At 43.3% G+C, this 18,927-nt stretch overlaps 2 protein-coding genes across 5 annotated transcripts in view; both read left to right on the top strand.

Annotated features, from left to right (window-relative positions):
- Nucleotides 1-18,927, top strand: part of LOC116045413 — a 977,204-nt gene that overhangs the window by 656,398 nt on the left and 301,879 nt on the right. The window lies entirely within an intron of this gene.
- col12a1b (collagen, type XII, alpha 1b) overlaps nucleotides 1-18,927 on the top strand; it is a 158,383-nt gene that overhangs the window by 131,407 nt on the left and 8,049 nt on the right. For all 4 annotated transcript variants that reach the window (XM_035995046.1, XM_031293032.2, XM_035995045.1 and 1 more), the window contains 14 exons: nucleotides 594-703; nucleotides 7,261-7,419; nucleotides 8,619-8,696; nucleotides 11,944-12,030; nucleotides 12,846-12,899; nucleotides 13,269-13,364; nucleotides 14,731-14,784; nucleotides 15,761-15,814; nucleotides 15,916-15,969; nucleotides 16,302-16,373; nucleotides 16,467-16,502; nucleotides 18,081-18,147; nucleotides 18,245-18,430; nucleotides 18,631-18,699. In XM_035995046.1, coding sequence (XP_035850939.1) covers nucleotides 594-703; nucleotides 7,261-7,419; nucleotides 8,619-8,696; nucleotides 11,944-12,030; nucleotides 12,846-12,899; nucleotides 13,269-13,364; nucleotides 14,731-14,784; nucleotides 15,761-15,814; nucleotides 15,916-15,969; nucleotides 16,302-16,373; nucleotides 16,467-16,502; nucleotides 18,081-18,147; nucleotides 18,245-18,430; nucleotides 18,631-18,699 — 1,176 coding nt within the window. The remainder of the gene's footprint in view (nucleotides 1-593; nucleotides 704-7,260; nucleotides 7,420-8,618; nucleotides 8,697-11,943; nucleotides 12,031-12,845; nucleotides 12,900-13,268; nucleotides 13,365-14,730; nucleotides 14,785-15,760; nucleotides 15,815-15,915; nucleotides 15,970-16,301; nucleotides 16,374-16,466; nucleotides 16,503-18,080; nucleotides 18,148-18,244; nucleotides 18,431-18,630; nucleotides 18,700-18,927) is intronic.

An 18,927-nucleotide genomic window follows, 5' to 3' on the forward strand; every position in this document is an offset into this window, starting at 1 on the left:
TGTAGGATCCAGTGTTTTTGGAGCTTGATTCATACAAGTGACTAAAAGTTAGAATATCTCTGCTTCTTCAGTTTCTTCGTCTGTCTCTTGCAAGTCCCTCGACTTAATTGAAGTAACAAAATAGGATCACATCATCGTAATGCTGAGCTGGATCCTGCAGGAGTACAGTGCAGATTTATCTAGTATGTAAATATGTTTCTGATTGGTCAGAGGCTTAAAAAGCAGGATAGCTGATTCCCAAACCCTAAAACTAGGACTAGGCCTTAGTAACAGTGTGTGGAAGGTGTGCTTGCTCTTATGGCCTGGTGTGTGTGTGTGTGTGTGTGTGTGTGTGTGTGTGTGTGTGTGTGTGTGTGTGTGTGTGTGTGTGTGTGTGTGTGTGTGTGTGTGTGTGTGTGTGTGTGTGTGTGTGTGTGTGTGTGTGTGTGTGTGTGTGTGTGTGTGTGTGTGTGTGTATTTTTGCACGATTACATTAAAGCCTCAGATAAAAGCCATCTGTACAATACTTTACACTCTTAGCTGAAGGTGTTGACCTCAGTGTCCATACAAAAAGGATGAGTGTGTAACATGTCTGTCCCTGTCTCTCTGCTCAGCCTCCAGCCAGACGTTGTCCTTCTACAACAAAGACACGCGCGGTGAGATCCAGAGGGTCACCTTCAACAACGATCAAGTGAAGAGGATGTTCCACGGAAGCTTCCACAAGGTAAAAACCAGCAGAGCGTAGAGGCCACACACTGGCGCTGCACGTGGTTTATCCGTGCTGGATGAACTCTGAAAGATTATGAGACACTCGAGGCTGAACTGACAAACCTGCTGCATCAAATAGAAACCCTTCATCGTGCAGAAAAGATTCCTGGAAAGCTGTTTGTGTGGGTATTTGGGGTTTCAATCCTATTTAAGTCGAACTGAACGACACAGAAAGTCAAGTGTGTCTTTGATGGTTGAATTATATACCGTTCTTTAGTTTGAGGCATGACCGCGGCGTGACACATCAATTGAATACCTCTGCTTTTGTTCTGGCTGGACGTTCCGGGGTCATACAGATCCTGCGGATGCCTGAGATTCCAAATGTGTTGTATATTACAGGCAGAGCACCTCACATGCAACTACAGACGTGTTCCTTAAGAGTTATGAAGGCTCAGACATACAGATGGTCCCCTGCAGGTTGTAAACTGCAGGGTCCACGTGAAGGTCGAGTGCCACAAAATGAGACTGCCGTCTGCGTCTTCTGGAAGTTATAAAAATTGATCAACAGACAGTCGGACTCTTGTCAAATTGGTCTGTTTTAAAAAAATAAAAATATCCAGCCAAAGGTGGCGAGATGGACAATAATGCTTTTGATTTCCACTTGAATTGGAGCATTCATCACAGAAACTTTAAAAGTTAAGAGTTTAGAGATTGGTTTGTTGATTCGGACATAAAGTTTTCTTTGAAGACGGGGAGTCACCATCTTTTTCAGGTTTAAGTTGTCAAAAAGATGAACATTTTTGATGTCTGTCATCGGTTTTTGAGGAATGTCTTCATTTAACTCTCTTTTTTGGCAGCATGATTTTATGACACTGTCCAACACAGAGGCAACGTATAAGAAACACAAACTGTGGTCAGTGCACCAGCAATAAAACAGCTTTTCTCTGAAAGTCCTTTTCTTTGGCCTGATGGGAATCAGAAAGATTCTGCAGTGAAGCTTTAAGGACAGTTTCCAATCAGAGGAAATGTGTTCTACAGTCAGTGTAGTGAAGATCAGAGCTGTGGCGCTAATAGCGACCCTCATTTACACTCTTGGTGTACTGCTGCGGGCCGGGGAAGCAGTGTGGACAGAGGTGCAACAAAACCACAAAGTTTCACAAGGATCCATAAGCTCTTCTGAGAGGGGGCAGAGCGCTAAATAATGCACTGCAGTCCCTGCTTGGGAAGCTCGCCTGGAAAATATTGGGTCACTGCTATTGCTATTAAACAATTACATCAGAACGGCGGAGGAGCGCCAGCAGGAAGGCGGTGCTTCTCCGCCATCCGTCTCTCTGCTCTCGGCTCAGGAGGGGTTTTGGAGGGCAGGCGCTCGGTCTGGCCTCTGGTAGCCCACCACAAGGGAGTTCTTGCTGCTCTGAGGTTTGGTTTTACCTCCCAGCATGCCTCTTCACGCTGCAACTGCTGGGCAGTCAGTATGAGCAGGAAGTCTGTCTCTCATTGGACAGTATTTCATGTCTGTGATTTAGATATCACCTGCTCTACTGTGGCGACAGCTGCTCCTCTGGGCAGGTTTAGCCATGATTTATTTTTGACGCAGAAGGTATTTTTCTTGGTCGTCTTCTTATGCAATCTCTTTCTGCCCTCAGGCAGGAAAAATGAAAGCTAGAGTGGAATGGAAAAAAAGGACTTTTGAGTAAATATTTGGGTTTTAACACCAGGCAAAAATCTCAGCTCCAAATTAAAAAAGGCTTTTTCAGAAGGGAAGTTTCTGGAGAAACTTGTGGACACGTTTGTTTCAGTCGTGATGACTTTCTCAGGATCTTGAGAGAGAAAGTGATGCAGAATTGATCCCTGAGGGTGAAAGACGTCCTTTACCTGCCCTCATCCCTCCCTCCCCAAACCTGGTAGCTGTCTGGAGATCAGTGTCAAGCTCAAGGACGCTGCTGCAGGGAGGACACGTGTACGTCATGAAGGCTGCAACCTTTGATTGCTTTCCCTCTGAAACCCTCAGGCGATAATAAAATGGGACTGAAGAATCGTTTTGTAAACTTAAAGATTTAAAAGCCTGTCAGGCAGTGAGGCTGGAGAACCTTCGCAGCTGACTGGGACATTTTGAACTTGCTGTCAGTGCATTGCAGAATCATCATTCATTTAGAAAGTCTGCTCAAGCCGGATGTTTGAGTCTGTTGTTGAGCCAGATTCTTTGAGAGATGTCAGGGTCTGCCACATCACCATGTCTGACTCGGCTAATCCTCCTTCCCCTCGCGACATTTTACCAACCAGCTAACTCGGCACAATATGGATCAGTGAAATCCTCCTGCAGATGTGTTCGAGATCTGTTGTGGATACCTGAAGTGTTTCTGAGCATCTCTTTGGTCCAATGGGACGAAACAAGGATTAAAGTAAAGATCCTCCTCGTGAACTCTGTGTAAACTGTGAATGATCTGTGCCAACTGCAGATAAACGGATTAACAGTCCTGCCAGTGGCTTTCGATAGAGACTCAGAGAGCAGCAACGAAAAAACAAAGTTAGGATGTAAATATGCTTTGAGTGATCATCTGCGAGATGTTTGATCCAGAGGGCAATTCAGAGCTCAAAGTTTCAGAACAAAGTAATGAGATCATTTAGATTATAAGATTTTTAAAGTCTTAAAATTGTATCAGAAACAGGTAAAAAATGAGGAGAGACTTGGATTTGGGTCAGGCTTAAAAGAGCCTGATCAGGACATTGCTAGGGCCAAGTCGGAGAGAGAGAGAGAGAGAGAGAGAGAGAGAGAAAAATAATGCTCTTTCACTTCCCCTGTCCAGAGATTTCAAACAGTGACTCGGGCAGAGGACAAATGAGGTCAGACAGCTTCAGGACGACTGCAGATACATTTGTCCTACTGACCCGAGGTTCCATCTGCAGTGTGTATGACCTCAGCAGCATCGATGGCCACTTTCATCTTGACTTGTATAAACATCCTCCTATTGCAGCCTGTAACTCAAACAGTGCTTCCAGACATCAACATTAGTGCTTAAACATTCTCTCTCTCTTTGAAGGATGGTAGAAGCAGCAAGTGGTACTCAAAATAAGACGAGAGAAACTAACAGACTGACTTTCTTTTTTTCTTTTAAATGACAACATTAGCCCATCGTACACGTCTCTCCCCAGCACAAAGCTTCTTAGGAGCCCTCCAGAAAGTTCAGGTACTTTCACCATTTTCTAGTGACATCCAATCTGGCAAAACGTTAAAAAAAATTCAAACGCCGCCACCCTAGCCATCTCATGAGCCCACTTTTAAATTGACGGCACCCCTTCATTCTTCCATCCTTTTAAAAGAATCTGTCTGGCTATCATTAAACTAGTCTGGACCCAGCTTCTTATGTGCTTATCCATCCCGCTTATGATTGATCCATCTCCATGAACAAATCATCTCGGGCTGAATGGAACCTGGGTCCCTGCAATCTGACATAGGTTATCAGGTACCCCGGTCCGAAATTCCTGGACCTTATCACAGGACCGTAGGACATGAAGTAATTGGTCGTCCTCCAACAATGTGGTGTGTCTTTCAGACCAATTCTAAACAATCTGGAAGGAGTCCAATAGAAGGACGGACTGACTTTGTTCTACATCCATGTTTCTAATGAAAAATGGACCTGATGAAGTGTTTTACAGGCTCTTTAGCACCTTTAAAGGATAAGACTAGTGTTATTCTATACATTTCTTACTGGCAACACATCCCATAACAAAGACCCACACCAACAACGTGTTAGTGCGTCTCTCAGCACTCTCAACGCTCTCAGTTCCAAAGCCCATTAGATCCCACTCTAGTTTTTATCAAACAAACAGGAAGAAATAGTGCATTGTTGGGGACTATTTTCAGTGGTGGATTAATCCACATTTGGTGCTCTCTTGTTTGCAGCAGCCAGGACGGTGTGTGTGACGGTGTTCACAAAGTTGCATGAAATAGAAGTTGAAATTTAATGTCAAGTTTAATTTAGATCAAAAATCGAAACCCAAAGTGAGGATCAAAAGATTCCCAAAGACGGAAGAACAACTTGGAAACTGAATGAAATTCTGTATTGCGCACCTCCTTTATTTTGGCGGGTCGAATGCCAGTAATAGCGGATAATATCAAGAGGCCAATACATCAGTTTGTGTTTTACAGGAACAGTGTATCAGAGTTTCCTGTAAATCTCACAGGATTTTCCAGCGTGACAAGAATAAAAATGAGTGAAAGCCGTGGACCTGATCACATTTAAATATTGGCAGATTCAGTATGACCATATCATTGCTGTTATTGGATACTCTTATCCTTAAAACTCCCGCAGACAAGTAGAGCTGCAAAGATTAATCAATTAAGTGATTAGTTGTCAACTATTAAATCAATCGCCAACTATTTTGATAATCAATTAACCATTTTGAGTCCTCTTTTTAAGAAAAAAAAAAGCAAATTCCAGCTTGTTAAATGACAAGACATTTGAGGACGCCGTCTTGGGCTTTGGGGAAAATCTACATTTTTCACAATTTTCTGATATTTTATTGAAAATAATCGTTAGTTGCAGCCCTACACACAAGTGTAAGGTGTTAAAGTTTTGAGAGCGACACACTGAAACTTCCTCAGTACCTGCTGACCTTTTGAAAGCTGCTGAGCATCAGATAAAATGCCTGAAAAAAAGTGTAAGCGGAAACACGGCTGTGCTTCTCTCCTGGACGTCTCAGTGTGTCTGCTCCCTGCGGTCTGTTAAACATGACTCTGCATTTCCACGGACGCTGACTGACCACAAGCAGCGAGCCGCGGCTGCCAGCGGGTTGGCCCCTTGGCTTTGCAAAGCAACGTTTTTCCCTCCTTACAGCTGGACTCTTTCTGACTGGCTTCGAGGAATAGTTATTGTAAAGGTTTACCGCAAAATGACATCATGAGATTTGGCAAGGGAGATCGGAGTTAGGAGAAATGCATTGTGGTATTGTGTGTGTGAAGCCACTGCTGCCTCACTTATTTTACAGTTAAGAGTTGAAGTTCTGTGAGATCCCTCTATGTGCCTTCCAATGAGATGAGAAGGAAGGAATTTTGGGAGATTTGGCTTCCAAAAATGTCATGCATTTCCAGTTTTTTTTTTATGTGGGAAAGAGAGGAATCTTTGAGATGTGGCTGTGCAGAAAAGATCAGCAAAGATATAGCTGCTGTTATGAAAGGATGCTTCAGTCTGGCCCCGATACTGACCTTATTAAGTAGATGAGGTGTCAACCAGACATGATGAATCCACAGTAAATAGTTTTCTTTTCCTGCTCCACATAATCTGCTGTCTGAATCTGTGGTGAACTAACTAAAACATGTGAAAGTACTGCTTCTACCACATTCAATCAAGCTGGAGGCAGCAAAAAAACACAGCTGGCTAAACTGTTTAAAAATGGCGGGTTTGTTCAGGACACCCCCGTCTGTCGCTTTCACGTCACCTTTTGGTATCGGCTCAGCTTGCTTGGAACCTCGACTGAGGTGGTACTAAAAAAAGTACCTGTCAGCAGGTACCAGGTACTTTTTTTTGTAATGGAAAACCAAAAAAGGCGACTAGAGGCGAGTCGAGCAGGTACCATGTAATGGAAAAGCTCCATTAGTGGAAGGGTGTAGCATTGACCAAGGAAGAGCCCGTTACGTTTTGGAGCGGATCCGAATGACGGGGCGGATACACAAAGTATTTTTCACTTTCGTTAACAATACGAGATAGGCCATGGTCTTGTGCCCTCCTAGTTTACAATAAACCTTTAGCAACTGGGGGTAGAAAAAACACTTTGGAAGAGCTCTGTAAGATGTTTGGAATTTTGCTTTTATTTCATAAGGAACGAGAAGAAATAAAGACAGGATGCAGGAGCATGCAATTAAAATAATTAAAGGCAATTAGATGTGGACACAGAGGACAACGAGTGCAGCGTTGGCTCTGATCCACCACCAGTAATCTCACTATTGTTTTAGACGAGTTGAATGTGATGGTGTTCATGAGCTAGCGTTACACAGTGTGACAAATCAGAACTATCGTCAGATTTCAGAGTTCCGCTTTTGGAGTTGGGACAGAAAAGTGTTGTAATGTTACATCAGTACTGGTATGTTTATGAAGTAACCTCTTTAAAATGCCTTTCCTGTTTTCCTGGAAATAAAAACGCTGGTGATAAAAGCTGCAGTATTCAGGGCATTTGGCATCTTTAAATTGGAGCACACAACAACATGGGAAATGACTAACAAGGTGAATGAGGTTCATTTTGTTGTTTCCCAGATTGCGAATAGCAACAGGAGTTCAAAGCATTGGATCCACTTCCTTCTCTCTGCAGCAGCTCTAATGGAGTAGTTATTCTTCTGAATGGATAGAAAGAAGCGCTGGTTTTCCCTCTCTTACATTCCAGCAGTGTTTCAATAAACAGAACTACAGCGGAGACGACAGAGCACGTCCTCCCTAAGCTCAGACTCTTAACCTAATAATTTGCAGGCCATCAGGATAGAAACCAGACATAAGACTTGGTCGTAGAACAAAGAATGTGCCAATAAAATATACTCTCTCCTTTTTTTTCTTCTTTCTTCCTTTCCCTTTCTCTCTGAAGCTCCATATCCTGGTTTCGTCCACCGGCGTCAAACTCAACATCGACTGCCAAGAAGTGGCTGAGAAGGAGATCAAGGAGGCTGGAAACACATCCAGCGATGGCTACCAGGTTCTGGGCAAGATGTCCAAGTCCATCGGCTCCAAAGGAGAATCAGCAACTGTAAGTCAACTCTGATCCTGCTGCGCTCACACAAACACGAAAGGAGGAAGGAAATATTCAAGTGTGAATTTGTAACGGATTCTACTGTTATTTGTAGATTTGTTTGTCTAGTATTTGAATGATGTGCTAATGCCCCGTGGAGGATTATGTTTGACAGTCTGCAAATACGACAAAAACCCAAACAACAACAGTTGAAACAAAATCAGATTTCAACTGAGCAAAACCACAAGAACTGACCCGCTGTAGTAAATGCATGTGGCTCACCATGCAGATGGGAGACCACGCGCTGTTTGTAGCAAAACGTGATTAAAGCAAATCATGTGCACACATTTTTACCAAATGTAACAAAGTGTAATGTCAGAAAAGCTTCAAAATATGTTGCCAGTGGGGATTGCCCCGTTCGAAGAATCATGGGAGCTGCAGTTTTTGAATGCCAGCTAAATAAATGTTTTAAACCATTCAAGCGCATCTCCCCCAGTTGTGAAGTCATTCTTCTGACGTTGGTGTGTTCATGAGCTTTAAGTCGTAATGTGGGGAACAACATGGACACGACAAAGAAGATATGTGGCATTTTATTGTTAAGAGCGTCAAACAACAGCCGGGAGCTCATTGTTCCAATTATTCCGACACCACATGAACGCACCTAACATACCCTAACATACATATAACTTGTGATAAAACCGTTTGAATGATTCCCTAAAGTTGGTAACTTGGCTCAGCCGCATGCACAGCAGTGTTTGCTCACCTTAGCTAACATTAGCCGCTGGTTGGACCCGAATTCAGCCTTCTCTTTGTGAGAGGAGTGTGATTCACAGTCAATTTGAAGCAACACTTAAACACGTGATATTGTTGTAGCATCCTTGAACTCCTTCCCAGCTCTCTGTAACATCAGTTCATGTTTAAAACTGAACACAGCTCAGTGTTTCACAATGTCAGCAGTTCTCTAACCGAATCAGGGATTGAATTTAATCAAAATGGACCTTTTTAAAATGAACATAATCCGCACGGGTTGTTAAGACGTCAACATGGCTGCAATATGAGCCCTTTCCTGTCTTTTTGGGGCCGATGGAACTCTGCTGTGCTGCGTTTCTCTGCTGTCTTTCTATTAGACTTCTGGGAGCTGTGAAGGGCGTTTAGAGACACATGTACCACAACACCATGTCCATGTTTTCTTTTTTGTTCCCTCTCTCTCTCCGCAGTTCCAGCTCCAGATGTTCGATATTGTCTGCAGCTTGGGCTGGACCAGCCGGGACAGATGTTGTGACCTCCCGTCTATGGTAAGGGAAACACGGACACAGGCTCTTTTAAGCTAACAGGCTTAACATACAATAACCTGCAGCCAACAGTTGAATGGCGGTACATTTTTGTCTGTAGCTTCGACTTTAGTATCCAGATAATCAATGTGCTGGGAGGAGCATCTCCTCTGCTCTTTAAATCCATTTTCCAAGATTTTCCTCTCTAAATTATTGGCTAAATAAAGCAAAGAGTTTTTGTATTTTCAAGGCCTGATTATAGACATATGCTTTCAGTGCACGTTTGTTTTCAGTTTTCTAACCTGGAAGAAAATGCCTACGCTTGTGGCCGTAGTTATCATCCTGATATGAGGAGGCAGATTTCATTTTAAACACTCATTCCCGAGATTATATCTGTGTTCAGCAGCTCTGAATCCGCCCCCCCCCCCCTAAAAGAACTCACATCTGCTTCTGTGTAAGTGCATTTTTTTCCTGTTTGTTTTAACATCTGTGGAACATCCTGGATGTGTTAACTGATCATCTTATAAAAAAAACTCTCAGGCCACCTGGTTTTTCTCAAACAAATTCTACATACAAGAAAGCATCTACACTTGGGAAAATGCAAACACGTTTCAATGGCACATTTTAGTTGCAGCTAAGAGCGGAAGTAATCCCCGCCTCCTGAGAGGTAAAAGGCACATGAGTGTGTTTGTTCTGAAATAGCCAGCTGCAGGTCCAAACAGCTCTGACCAGATGGACTGTGTCCTTGATTTTTCAGACTTAGCAGCAGATCAAACGCACAAAGCAGCATAATCCGAATCACATAATCAGAATCACAAGTGGCTCAAATCAAAAGGGGAACATAAACAGCATATTAAGTGATAGGCAGAAGCGTGAGCCAGCTGATAACATCTGATGAAAGTACAAGAGGGCGTGAAATATAATATGAAACACAATGTGACTTTCAGGATGCAGAAGCTGCTAAGACTGCTAAGGTTTTGGCTTTCATTTCTGTTGGATAAAGAAACATTATGATTAAACTTGACTGCAAAAAGACAAGCACATCAGATATGTTCAGTCCAACCCTAATATCTTCCCAATTTACATGAAAATAGAGACTTAAACTGTCTGGTGTAGATGTCCTCTGACCGGCTGTACTTTATGTTGTTATGAGCCACGCATTTTTACAACGGACAAGTTGTTTCTGTTCACTTTCAGTTTCCTAACTAGTGTTTTAACATAGGATCTGGAGCAGTATCTAGTGTCTCAAGTCAATATGTTTGTTTCTGATCCTGTCTCATTGATCTGTCTGTCGAGGCTCCAGTTTAGTATCAATTTGGCTGATTGGGTTTCAATAGGGATGTAATTATTACACTGCCATTAATTGACCACTTTGGCCACTTGAGAGGCAACAAGCTGTAAACATCTGATGAACGTGTTAGCAAACAGTTGCCTTTGGTGGAAGAAATACTCAGATCCTTTGCTTATGTAAAAGTAGCAATAAGACACTGTACATAACATCTGTATGTACGGTATATTATTGTAAAATTGTAATCTGAAAGTAACTACAGCTGTCACAAATGTAGTGGAGTAGAAGAATAAAATAGCATAGCATGTACTTTATTAACCTGTTATGTGCAGCTGTGTAGGAATGTGATTGGATGTATAGCAGGGTGACAAGAAAGGAAATAGAAAAGCTGAAGAGACTTTGATTATAATCTGTAGGCAGTAACAAACATTGTAGAAAAGTTTCCTTCGGTCTTAATCTTTTCTTCCCTCTTACATCAACTTCTGGTGTTTCTCAAGATCCCAGCGAGGTTGAAAAGAGAGGGACATTTGTTTGCATGCAGTTAAATATTTGGCCATCAGCAGCAGTGACAGGATGAGCGTTTTTAAAATGCAACACAGTGCTGGCTGTTGTTTAGCGGCTGGCCTTTCTCACGTCTGTCCCAGCAGAGATCTCCGGAGACGTCGTAACAAATAAAAAGCTTTGTCTGAGCGCAGCATGTCTGCAAGTTGGACGTCCAAAAAGATTTTTGAAAAGGATTCAACTCTGGTGAATTATTATCTCAATTGCTGCGGAGCGAAGACAGCTGCTTGATTGGGCTGCTCTGCTGACAATTACTTAATGATCCAAACTGAGGCGATAACCGTGGAAATATAGAGTGGAAATAAATATATCCAAAACAACATTGGGTGCGTGTCTAATTTCTGAGTACTTTTCAGACCTTACGCTGGTGCTTAATTACTTCCACTTGTTAGGAGAAAATGTAACAAAGATTAAGACATGATCATCAATAATCTTCATGTTGACATGTATGACAGGAGGCGAAGAAATGAGATCCAGAGTGTCAGTGGAGAATCTTAAAAATAAGCTTGTGTGAGTATTTGTTCAAAATCAACAAAACCCAAACTTAGATGTCATTAAATCAGTGTCTCTTAGTGGAAATAGTTTGACCAGTTTGTGATTGATGACCAAAGATCTCATCAACTTTCTTCTGGGACCACTACTTAAAACAACTACAAATTATAAACTACAGGGGTGCACATGTTTCTTATAGGCTGCAGATTGTCTCCGATGTTGTCTTGTTTGTGTACAAAACTTTTTCTGGTGTCACAAAATCGGGCCAACAATGAAGTTTCACACTCAGGAAATGATTTATCGGTGTTAAAGCATCAGATTTAAGTGACATTTGTAGTGCTGCACTGCTTGGGTTTCCTTGAAAGTCCTCCTCTGCGGGAGTTCGACTTTCACTAAAGCTTAATTTCACGGTCGTGCTGAATTCTCTGAACCAGAAAATGTGCCTTCAACAACGGTCAAATCACCCAGGGTGTTGTCACTGTGCCCACAGATTTGTTCTGGTAGCGGGAAACATCGGATCGCAATCTTGGCTCTGCTCGTTGTCTTGTGCAAGAGTTCAACCTACAGAAATGTCTGAACCGTTTAACAGTGACAAATGCTGAAATATTTTTCAGGGACAAACTTGAATTCTGTGTCACACTAGTCTATACTGTTTTAAAGGGAACACTGTAGATCTGCTCGACACCTTTTCAGGACGCCCACTCACAGTTTAGGTCTGTTGAAGTTTTTGAACCGTGACTGCATGAATCATCTGCTACTAATGTTGCAACATGGACGCTGTTAGCTGTTAAACCCCCCCCCCCCACCCCACCCACCCAGGGAAATGAGATGAGACTTGGAATGGATTTCCTTTGGCTCGTACGATTCACTCAGCGACTGTCTGTATACTTCTGTTGTTTCTGATTGTTGTTCTGTTTCCTTCTCCACCAGAGAGATGAGCTGAAGTGCCCGTCTCTTCCCAACTCCTGCACCTGCACCTCCACGGGCTCCGGGCCCCCGGGACCTTTGGGACCGATGGTAAGAGTCTGTCTGGACAAAAAAAACATTAAACGAAAATTCTGTAACATACCGTATTTACAGAGGCTGGAGGCCACTATCGGTTGCAACTCGACCGCTGACAGTTCTGTCAGAGATTTGGGTGCGTTTACTCGTAGTGGGATTTTCATGCTTTTAGTATTCAGTAATGGAACAGGTTTTCTACTTATACGAGAGTAAAAGCTTTCCCCTGTCTGGTTATTTATGGGTATTTATATACTATATGTTGTACACGGGAGAACATTGCCCCCTGAGCCACAGTAACACTGGGAAGCTTCTTCTCAAAGCCTTATGAATGGTTTTAAGAGAGGGGAGAAGGCCGACCTGTCTGACAGTCAATGGATAAACCTTCAGACTCCCTCTGATCCCCTCCTCCTTTTGTTCTTGAAAGTACATATAGCATTGTAACACTCTCACACCTAAAATCTCCACTTACCAAATAAGATATTAGTTCTGAATATAAGATTAATTAACATGTTAAAGGCCTGAAAAGCTATTCTCTCAAGCAGCTCCTTACTGTAAGTGATAGGATCCTGCACTATTTTCTTCTTTTATATCACAAGTTGGAAGATTTTTCAGGTTACTTTCAGTCAAATCGAATCAAACTGATTAACCAGATTAACGTTAAACTCTTAAATAAATAATACCTAAAGTTATTTTTGTGACTTGACTACTTATCAGGAACTTTTTAAAGTGATATTGGAATACTTTAGCCCCTGATATTTTTCAGAGTTGACAGATGCACATTCTGGTCTGGTCTTTGTTGTGTTAACGTGACAAATGTTCGTCCTCCTCAGGGTGCCCCTGGCAACAAAGGTCCCCGAGGTGAAAGAGGAGAGGCCGGTCCCGCTGTGAGTACCTTTTTATGAATTATTGAATTAACACTAAAAGGAAATCCCTGAGAGTTTGTTCTGCGCTTGATCACTCTTCAGCTATCAGCCCTTGATAAAAAAAAACAAAAAGATTGTTTAAAGTACGAAAGCTTTGAAGACAGCGAACACATCTGATTCTACTTATTGAATGAGTGTTTTTGCCTTCTCCTGCCTGATATGAAGGGTTCTGTTCGATCTGCAGCAGCATTCCTCGTCTCCTGTTGGTCTTTTCCACGGACTGCAAAAGTCTTTTAACCTGACCTGGGGCGAGAGATATCGGGAGATATAAATAACAAATTCCTCCCGTGTTCAAACGTCTCTTATCTGACTTCTTGCTTTATTTTACAGGGGGCGATCGGCCCGCGTGGAGATAACGGACCACCTGGGCCCATGGGTCTGCCCGGCCCTCAAGGACCCAGCGGGCTTTCGATTCCAGGAGAAGCTGTACGCCTCTAAACACACCAAACACACACACACACACACACATACACCCTGCGATGCCCTTTTCAGCAGCTAAACATAAATCCAGCATTACTCTGCGCACCGCAGCAGGGATTATTGGGCAATTTATTATGAAGGGAATTTACAAGCTGGGGAGTATATCTGTGGCGGAGATTCACATTCCTTCATGTCTGAGGGAAAGAAGTGATACCACAAAGACCTGAGGCCTTAGTATCAGTGCATGTTCATAAATCACAGTTTGGCTTTCCATCTATGAGATGAGGACGCACTGAGATTAAACCATCTGCCTCCAGGAAGGTCACACAAGATAGCACTTTACTTAAGTATCTGACTTTCCACTCTTGGCTATATTCATTTTACAGCTATAGTTACTTTGCAGATTGAGATGTAAACATGTAAGACATACTGTTAGGGCTGATTTGATAAGGGGGGGGGGCTGGGGTTAGAGATTATACAAGATGTATGGGAATAAAAATAAGACTCGGCAGCCAAACAAAAGCATATTCATAACCGGACTGTCCTTTCAAATTTAAGCCTATCACGACGACATAAGGACCCCATTTTTAACCTGTATCTGGATAATGACTTAATGAATTTACACCTGGTGTAAATAAGCGTTATCTCAATTCTTTCTGCATTGTGATCGGATCTAATTATGCAGATTAGGTGGGTGGAGAATAGACAGAGGCTACTTTTCAGCATCCTCACAACGTCACGGTTTATGATTGTGAAGGAAATCCGAGCCAGTGGAGAAGCTTCTTTGCACTCAGTGGTAGCTCTCTCATGTTGTAGCGGTCCTACTAGAATTAACTATAGAAATTCAGCGATTAATCGAGATTAAAAAAATATTAATCGTTTGACAGCCCTAGTTATTAGTTAAGTTTGTTTCGTTCACTCGCAACCATGAACGACTATTTTGGTTCTTTATTTTTTAATACCTCCCACCTATATAGTTTAGAGAAAATTACAGATCCAAGACAAACCTGACAGAAGAGCGAGACTCAGAGGAAAAAGTTGCAATTACAAATCTGTCTGCTACTTCAGCACCACGGACAGCACCATGGATTTGCTGTTTCAGAGCCATGGTCGGCGCCGTAGATTCTAACGGTCACAAACCTCCGTCAGATAAAGATCAACATATTCTAAGTAGTCCGAAAGAGCACTTACCTCCACCTCTTCCTGAGTGCTAGCTGATGTTAGCAAGTCTTCCCTCGCAGAAGTGATTTTTAAATTGGATGCATTGTTTCTGTTGGATGTGGTAACACGCTGGCAGAACATGTGGCTTCTAAATCTCGTGTTATTGTTCTGTTTTTTCATGAGGTTCATTCATGTTGTTTTCTGCCTTCAGGGCCGCCCTGGACCAAAGGGAGACCGCGGTGACTCAGGCTTACCTGGACCGAATGTAAGTGCAGCTCTGGCTGAAAAAAAAAATTGTTTTTTTATTTTATTTTAAACAGTGACAGGGATAATTCACAGATTGACTACTAGTCTGGCATCCGTTCCGATTCAGACAGTTCTCCAGCTAGGGGGGATTCAGAGAGAAAAGAGGGATTACGTTTCGGAATATTACTTTTAAATTAAATTCCTGCAGAGAACGAGCCAAGAACAAGTCACCCTGATTAACAGCGCTGGTTTAGTGTTGGCCTGCGGTCAGCTGCTACATCCTTTTGGAGTTTTTCTTCAGTGGATTTTCAAAGAATCCTCCCTTGAGTGCAGAGTGAAGCTTTTCTTCTTCTTTACATGGACGTAGGAGAGATAAGTGTTCTCGCTTTTAGCCGACAGAGTTGTGATTACACAAAGATTTCTCAGAAGCAGGACTTGAGGAGGACAGTCGAATAGGATGAAAATGAAAATGACAACGGAAAGAAACAAAGTTTGCAGATTTCATACATCTCCACAATTCAAATCGACGGCCGGTTGTCTACCTGGAAGTGATTTTTGTCTCAGTGTGACGTCACGGTGATTCAGTCTCTAGCTTCATGCAGAGCTGCATGACTGACTGATCAGCTCTTCTTTCAAACAACCTCAGTGAGTGTAACTCCACGTGGATGTTGTTGACGGAGCGGGCGCAGGTGAGCATGTTGGAATAGATGCTATAGCAACACGCATTTAATGACTTGCAGACCACGCAGGTTCTGGGTTATATTGGCCAATAAAACAGATCTGGGATAAATTATGTTGCCTGTAAATCTGATGCCGAGGCATCAAAGACCAAAGAGGATCGGTAATAAAAGTAGCAAGCGGGGTTTCTGAGCAAATGAGATTTAGTGTTTGACACACAGACATCCGGTGCTGTAACAAACCAGTGTAAGTGTTCGGTCGGAGCAAAAGGTGGAGGAATGAAAACGCAGCTTTGATTGGTGGTGTTGTGTTTGCAGGGTTTACCAGGTCAACGCGGTGCTGTCGGCCCCATCGGACCAGCTGGAGTCAGGGTGAGTACGACGGGCTGCTTTTAATAGCAACCATGCGCTCTGAATCCTTCACACATCAACAGTATCGGCTCGGGTTCTCAGTCTGGATCTTGTATTTCCAGGGCCCTCAAGGAAAGGAAGGAACAGCAGGACCCAGAGGCCCCGCCGGGCCCATGGTAAGAGTTTTAACGGTTTGACGCATGTACGTAGGCGCTGTTGGCCGAGCAGCGAGGACCCAGCCAGTGCCTTGCTCAAGGACAAACTGGCATTGGTTTTTAGAGAGCAGAAAACATGACTCACACACATTTAACAAGCTCATGGTGTTGATTGAACTCCAATTGTTCTGATAACAAAGAAGATTTTTATCGAAACAGATCAACAAAGGGCTTTGTGCTCTGAGCAGAGAAGAGGCTTTTTTTTTTATTGGTTAACATGCCATTAACGATTATATTCAAGCTTTTGTTTTCGTCATCTCAACCTTGTGGTACTTTTCTGTGTTGCCTTGCAGGGACCTCCAGGATCTCCTGGAGTACCAGGTAGCGCAGGGAAACCAGGGAACCCCGGAGACCCTGGTGTTAATGTAAGTGTCCTCGCTGTCATGGCTGCTTCGTACGTCCAGCCGGAGTTTAAATGGTTTTCTGACAACTGAGCGGTTTTATTTGTCTGTTTTTAGGGTGCTGTCGGTCCAAAGGGAGACAAGGGAGAGAGAGTGAGTACATCTGAACTTATTTAATGACTTCTCTGAGAGGATCACTGCACTCCAAAAATCATACATGTATCTAATTTTATCAGAAAGCTTTCAGTCGCAGACAAATGTTTGACAAAAGGGAACCTCAGCTCTTCTGGGCTTTTTTAATGCAAGTACTCATGGGAAATGTAGTTCACAATCAAAGTTCCAACACACAAGAGAAGCTCCACAGATACAACATATGAATCATTCTACTGCACGGTTCGGATCGACTCACTATTTTTGGTACCAGTACTTTTCTCTCTTTGTTTTCCACTGCGGATAGTTCTCTTCTCAGTGTAGGCGGGATTCTCAGCTGATTGCCATAGCTACTCCGCGTGAAACTGCCATAACATCATCTTCAACATGACACTCGCTGGATCCTTTAATCAGCAACCAAACAGAGGAACGTCTGCACTCTGTCAAGTGTTCGCTGTAGTTTTGCAGGCTGCCATTTGTTATGTTCTGGGTCGAGTTAATAAAGAGTTGCGGTTGCCATTGATGGTAACTTGGCTATTTAAAAAAAGATGAGTTTGTGCAGAATGACTGGTGTCACACTAGTAGCGATTCTCTTTTTTTAAAGATAATTTTTTGGGCATTTTAAGGCCTTTATTTGACAGGACAGCTGAAGACATGAAAGGGAGGATGACATACAGCAAAGAGCCGCAGGTCAGAGTCGAACGTGTGTGTGTGTGTGTGTGTGTGTGTGTGTGTGTGTGTGTGGCCCGCTCTACCAACTGAGCTATCCGGGCGCCCGTAGCGATTCTCTTTGACCAATCAGTGGTCTGCAGTAGGGCTGCGCAATATATCGATATTATATCGATATCGTGATGAGACTAGATATCGTCTTAGATTTTGGATATCGTGATATGACTTAAGTGTTGTCTTTTCCTAGTTTTAAAGGCTGCATTACAGTGAAGTGATGTCATTTCGTAGGGGGTCATTGTCATCCGCGTAGGGAGGTTGGTCGGGGGGGGATGATGGGTCAAACACAGGACTTTCACCCAGGAGACCGGGGATCGTGTCCCGCGTGTGACGTTTCCTTTCCACGTTTCTTCTTTTCTTAAACCCAACCCGCGTGTGATGTTTCCTAAACCCAACCGTTGCCTCGTGATAACACGTCACGTGGCTTTAGAAAGTGCCGTGTGTGTTTACGCTGTGACGTTGCAGACTGCCGTCCGCTGTATACAACATAGACATACACGCCGATCGCTCAGAATACGTACAGATAACACGCCACTCGGCTTTAGGAAAGTGGCGTGTATGTTTACGCGAAGTCATGATGTCATGTTGGATCGCCCAGCCCTAGTCTGCAGTGTTTTAACTCCACCTGCTCGGCTCACTTGGAACCAAAGAAAGAGCGAGTTGAGTCATGCAGTGGAAATGCAGCAATACTTTAACACAAAAATTGAAGATCAATCAGTACAGAAAGCAATCAGGAAAAATAATGCGAAGGAAACAAACATCAGGAAACAGTCCTATTTTTAAGGAAACAACAAACTTTTCTGGTAAACCTCGGGTAACATGTCTTAAACTTAACTCCTTCTTCTTTGTCCGCAGGGTGACTTTGCTCCTCAGAACATGATGCGATCCATTGCCAGACAAGTTTGCGAGCAGCTAGTCGGCGGTAAGTTTGGAAGTGTTTGTGGCTCCAAACAGTCTCTGATGATTCAGAGAGTCCTGCCCCTTACTGTTCTCTTCCTGTCTCTCCTCTGTTGTTGCAGCACAAATGACTCGCGTCAACACGTTACTGAACCAGATCCCCAACGGCCAGTACCGCAGCAACAACCAGGGCCCACCAGGGCCTCCAGGGGCCGATGGCAGTCAGGGACCCCGCGGAGAGCCCGGCGCCGCAGGAAGGAACGGTTTCCCTGGAAGTCCAGGATCACCCGGCCAGCCAGGAGAGAGAGGTACGACTGTAATTCAGAGAGAGAGAGGACCCTTGATTATGTGAAGAAAAGCTCTTATTGCGGTCCTCAGTCCTCCATGTCGGCCTGTATCAACACTAATTTAGGATGCCGTTTGCTTTTGGGTTTTTATCATTATTAATGTAGAACTTTAACAGGAATATTGTGAGCAGACAGATTGTGATCCTGTGTGTTTCCTTTAGGTCCTGCAGGAGAGAAAGGTGAACGAGGAACATCAGGAATCGGACAGAAAGGGCCGAGAGGACCTGCTGGTATGTCTCCCACTTCATTTTAATCTCACTGTCTGCTGCACAGGCTGATGTTTGATTTCACTCAAGAAAAAGGGGTAATATAAAGGTTCAAAAACAACTGTAAAACCTGTTCATTGGTAACATAAAGTGCCTGGACTTGTAAATTGGGTAGAGTGTTTACCCCAAAACCGGTAGGCAGTTCAATCCAGCCAAGTGTCAAAGTGTAAAAACAAAGACTTTGAACCCCAA

This window comes from Sander lucioperca, chromosome 19 (genome assembly GCF_008315115.2).
Source record: "Sander lucioperca isolate FBNREF2018 chromosome 19, SLUC_FBN_1.2, whole genome shotgun sequence".
NCBI lineage: Eukaryota > Metazoa > Chordata > Actinopteri > Perciformes > Percidae > Sander > Sander lucioperca.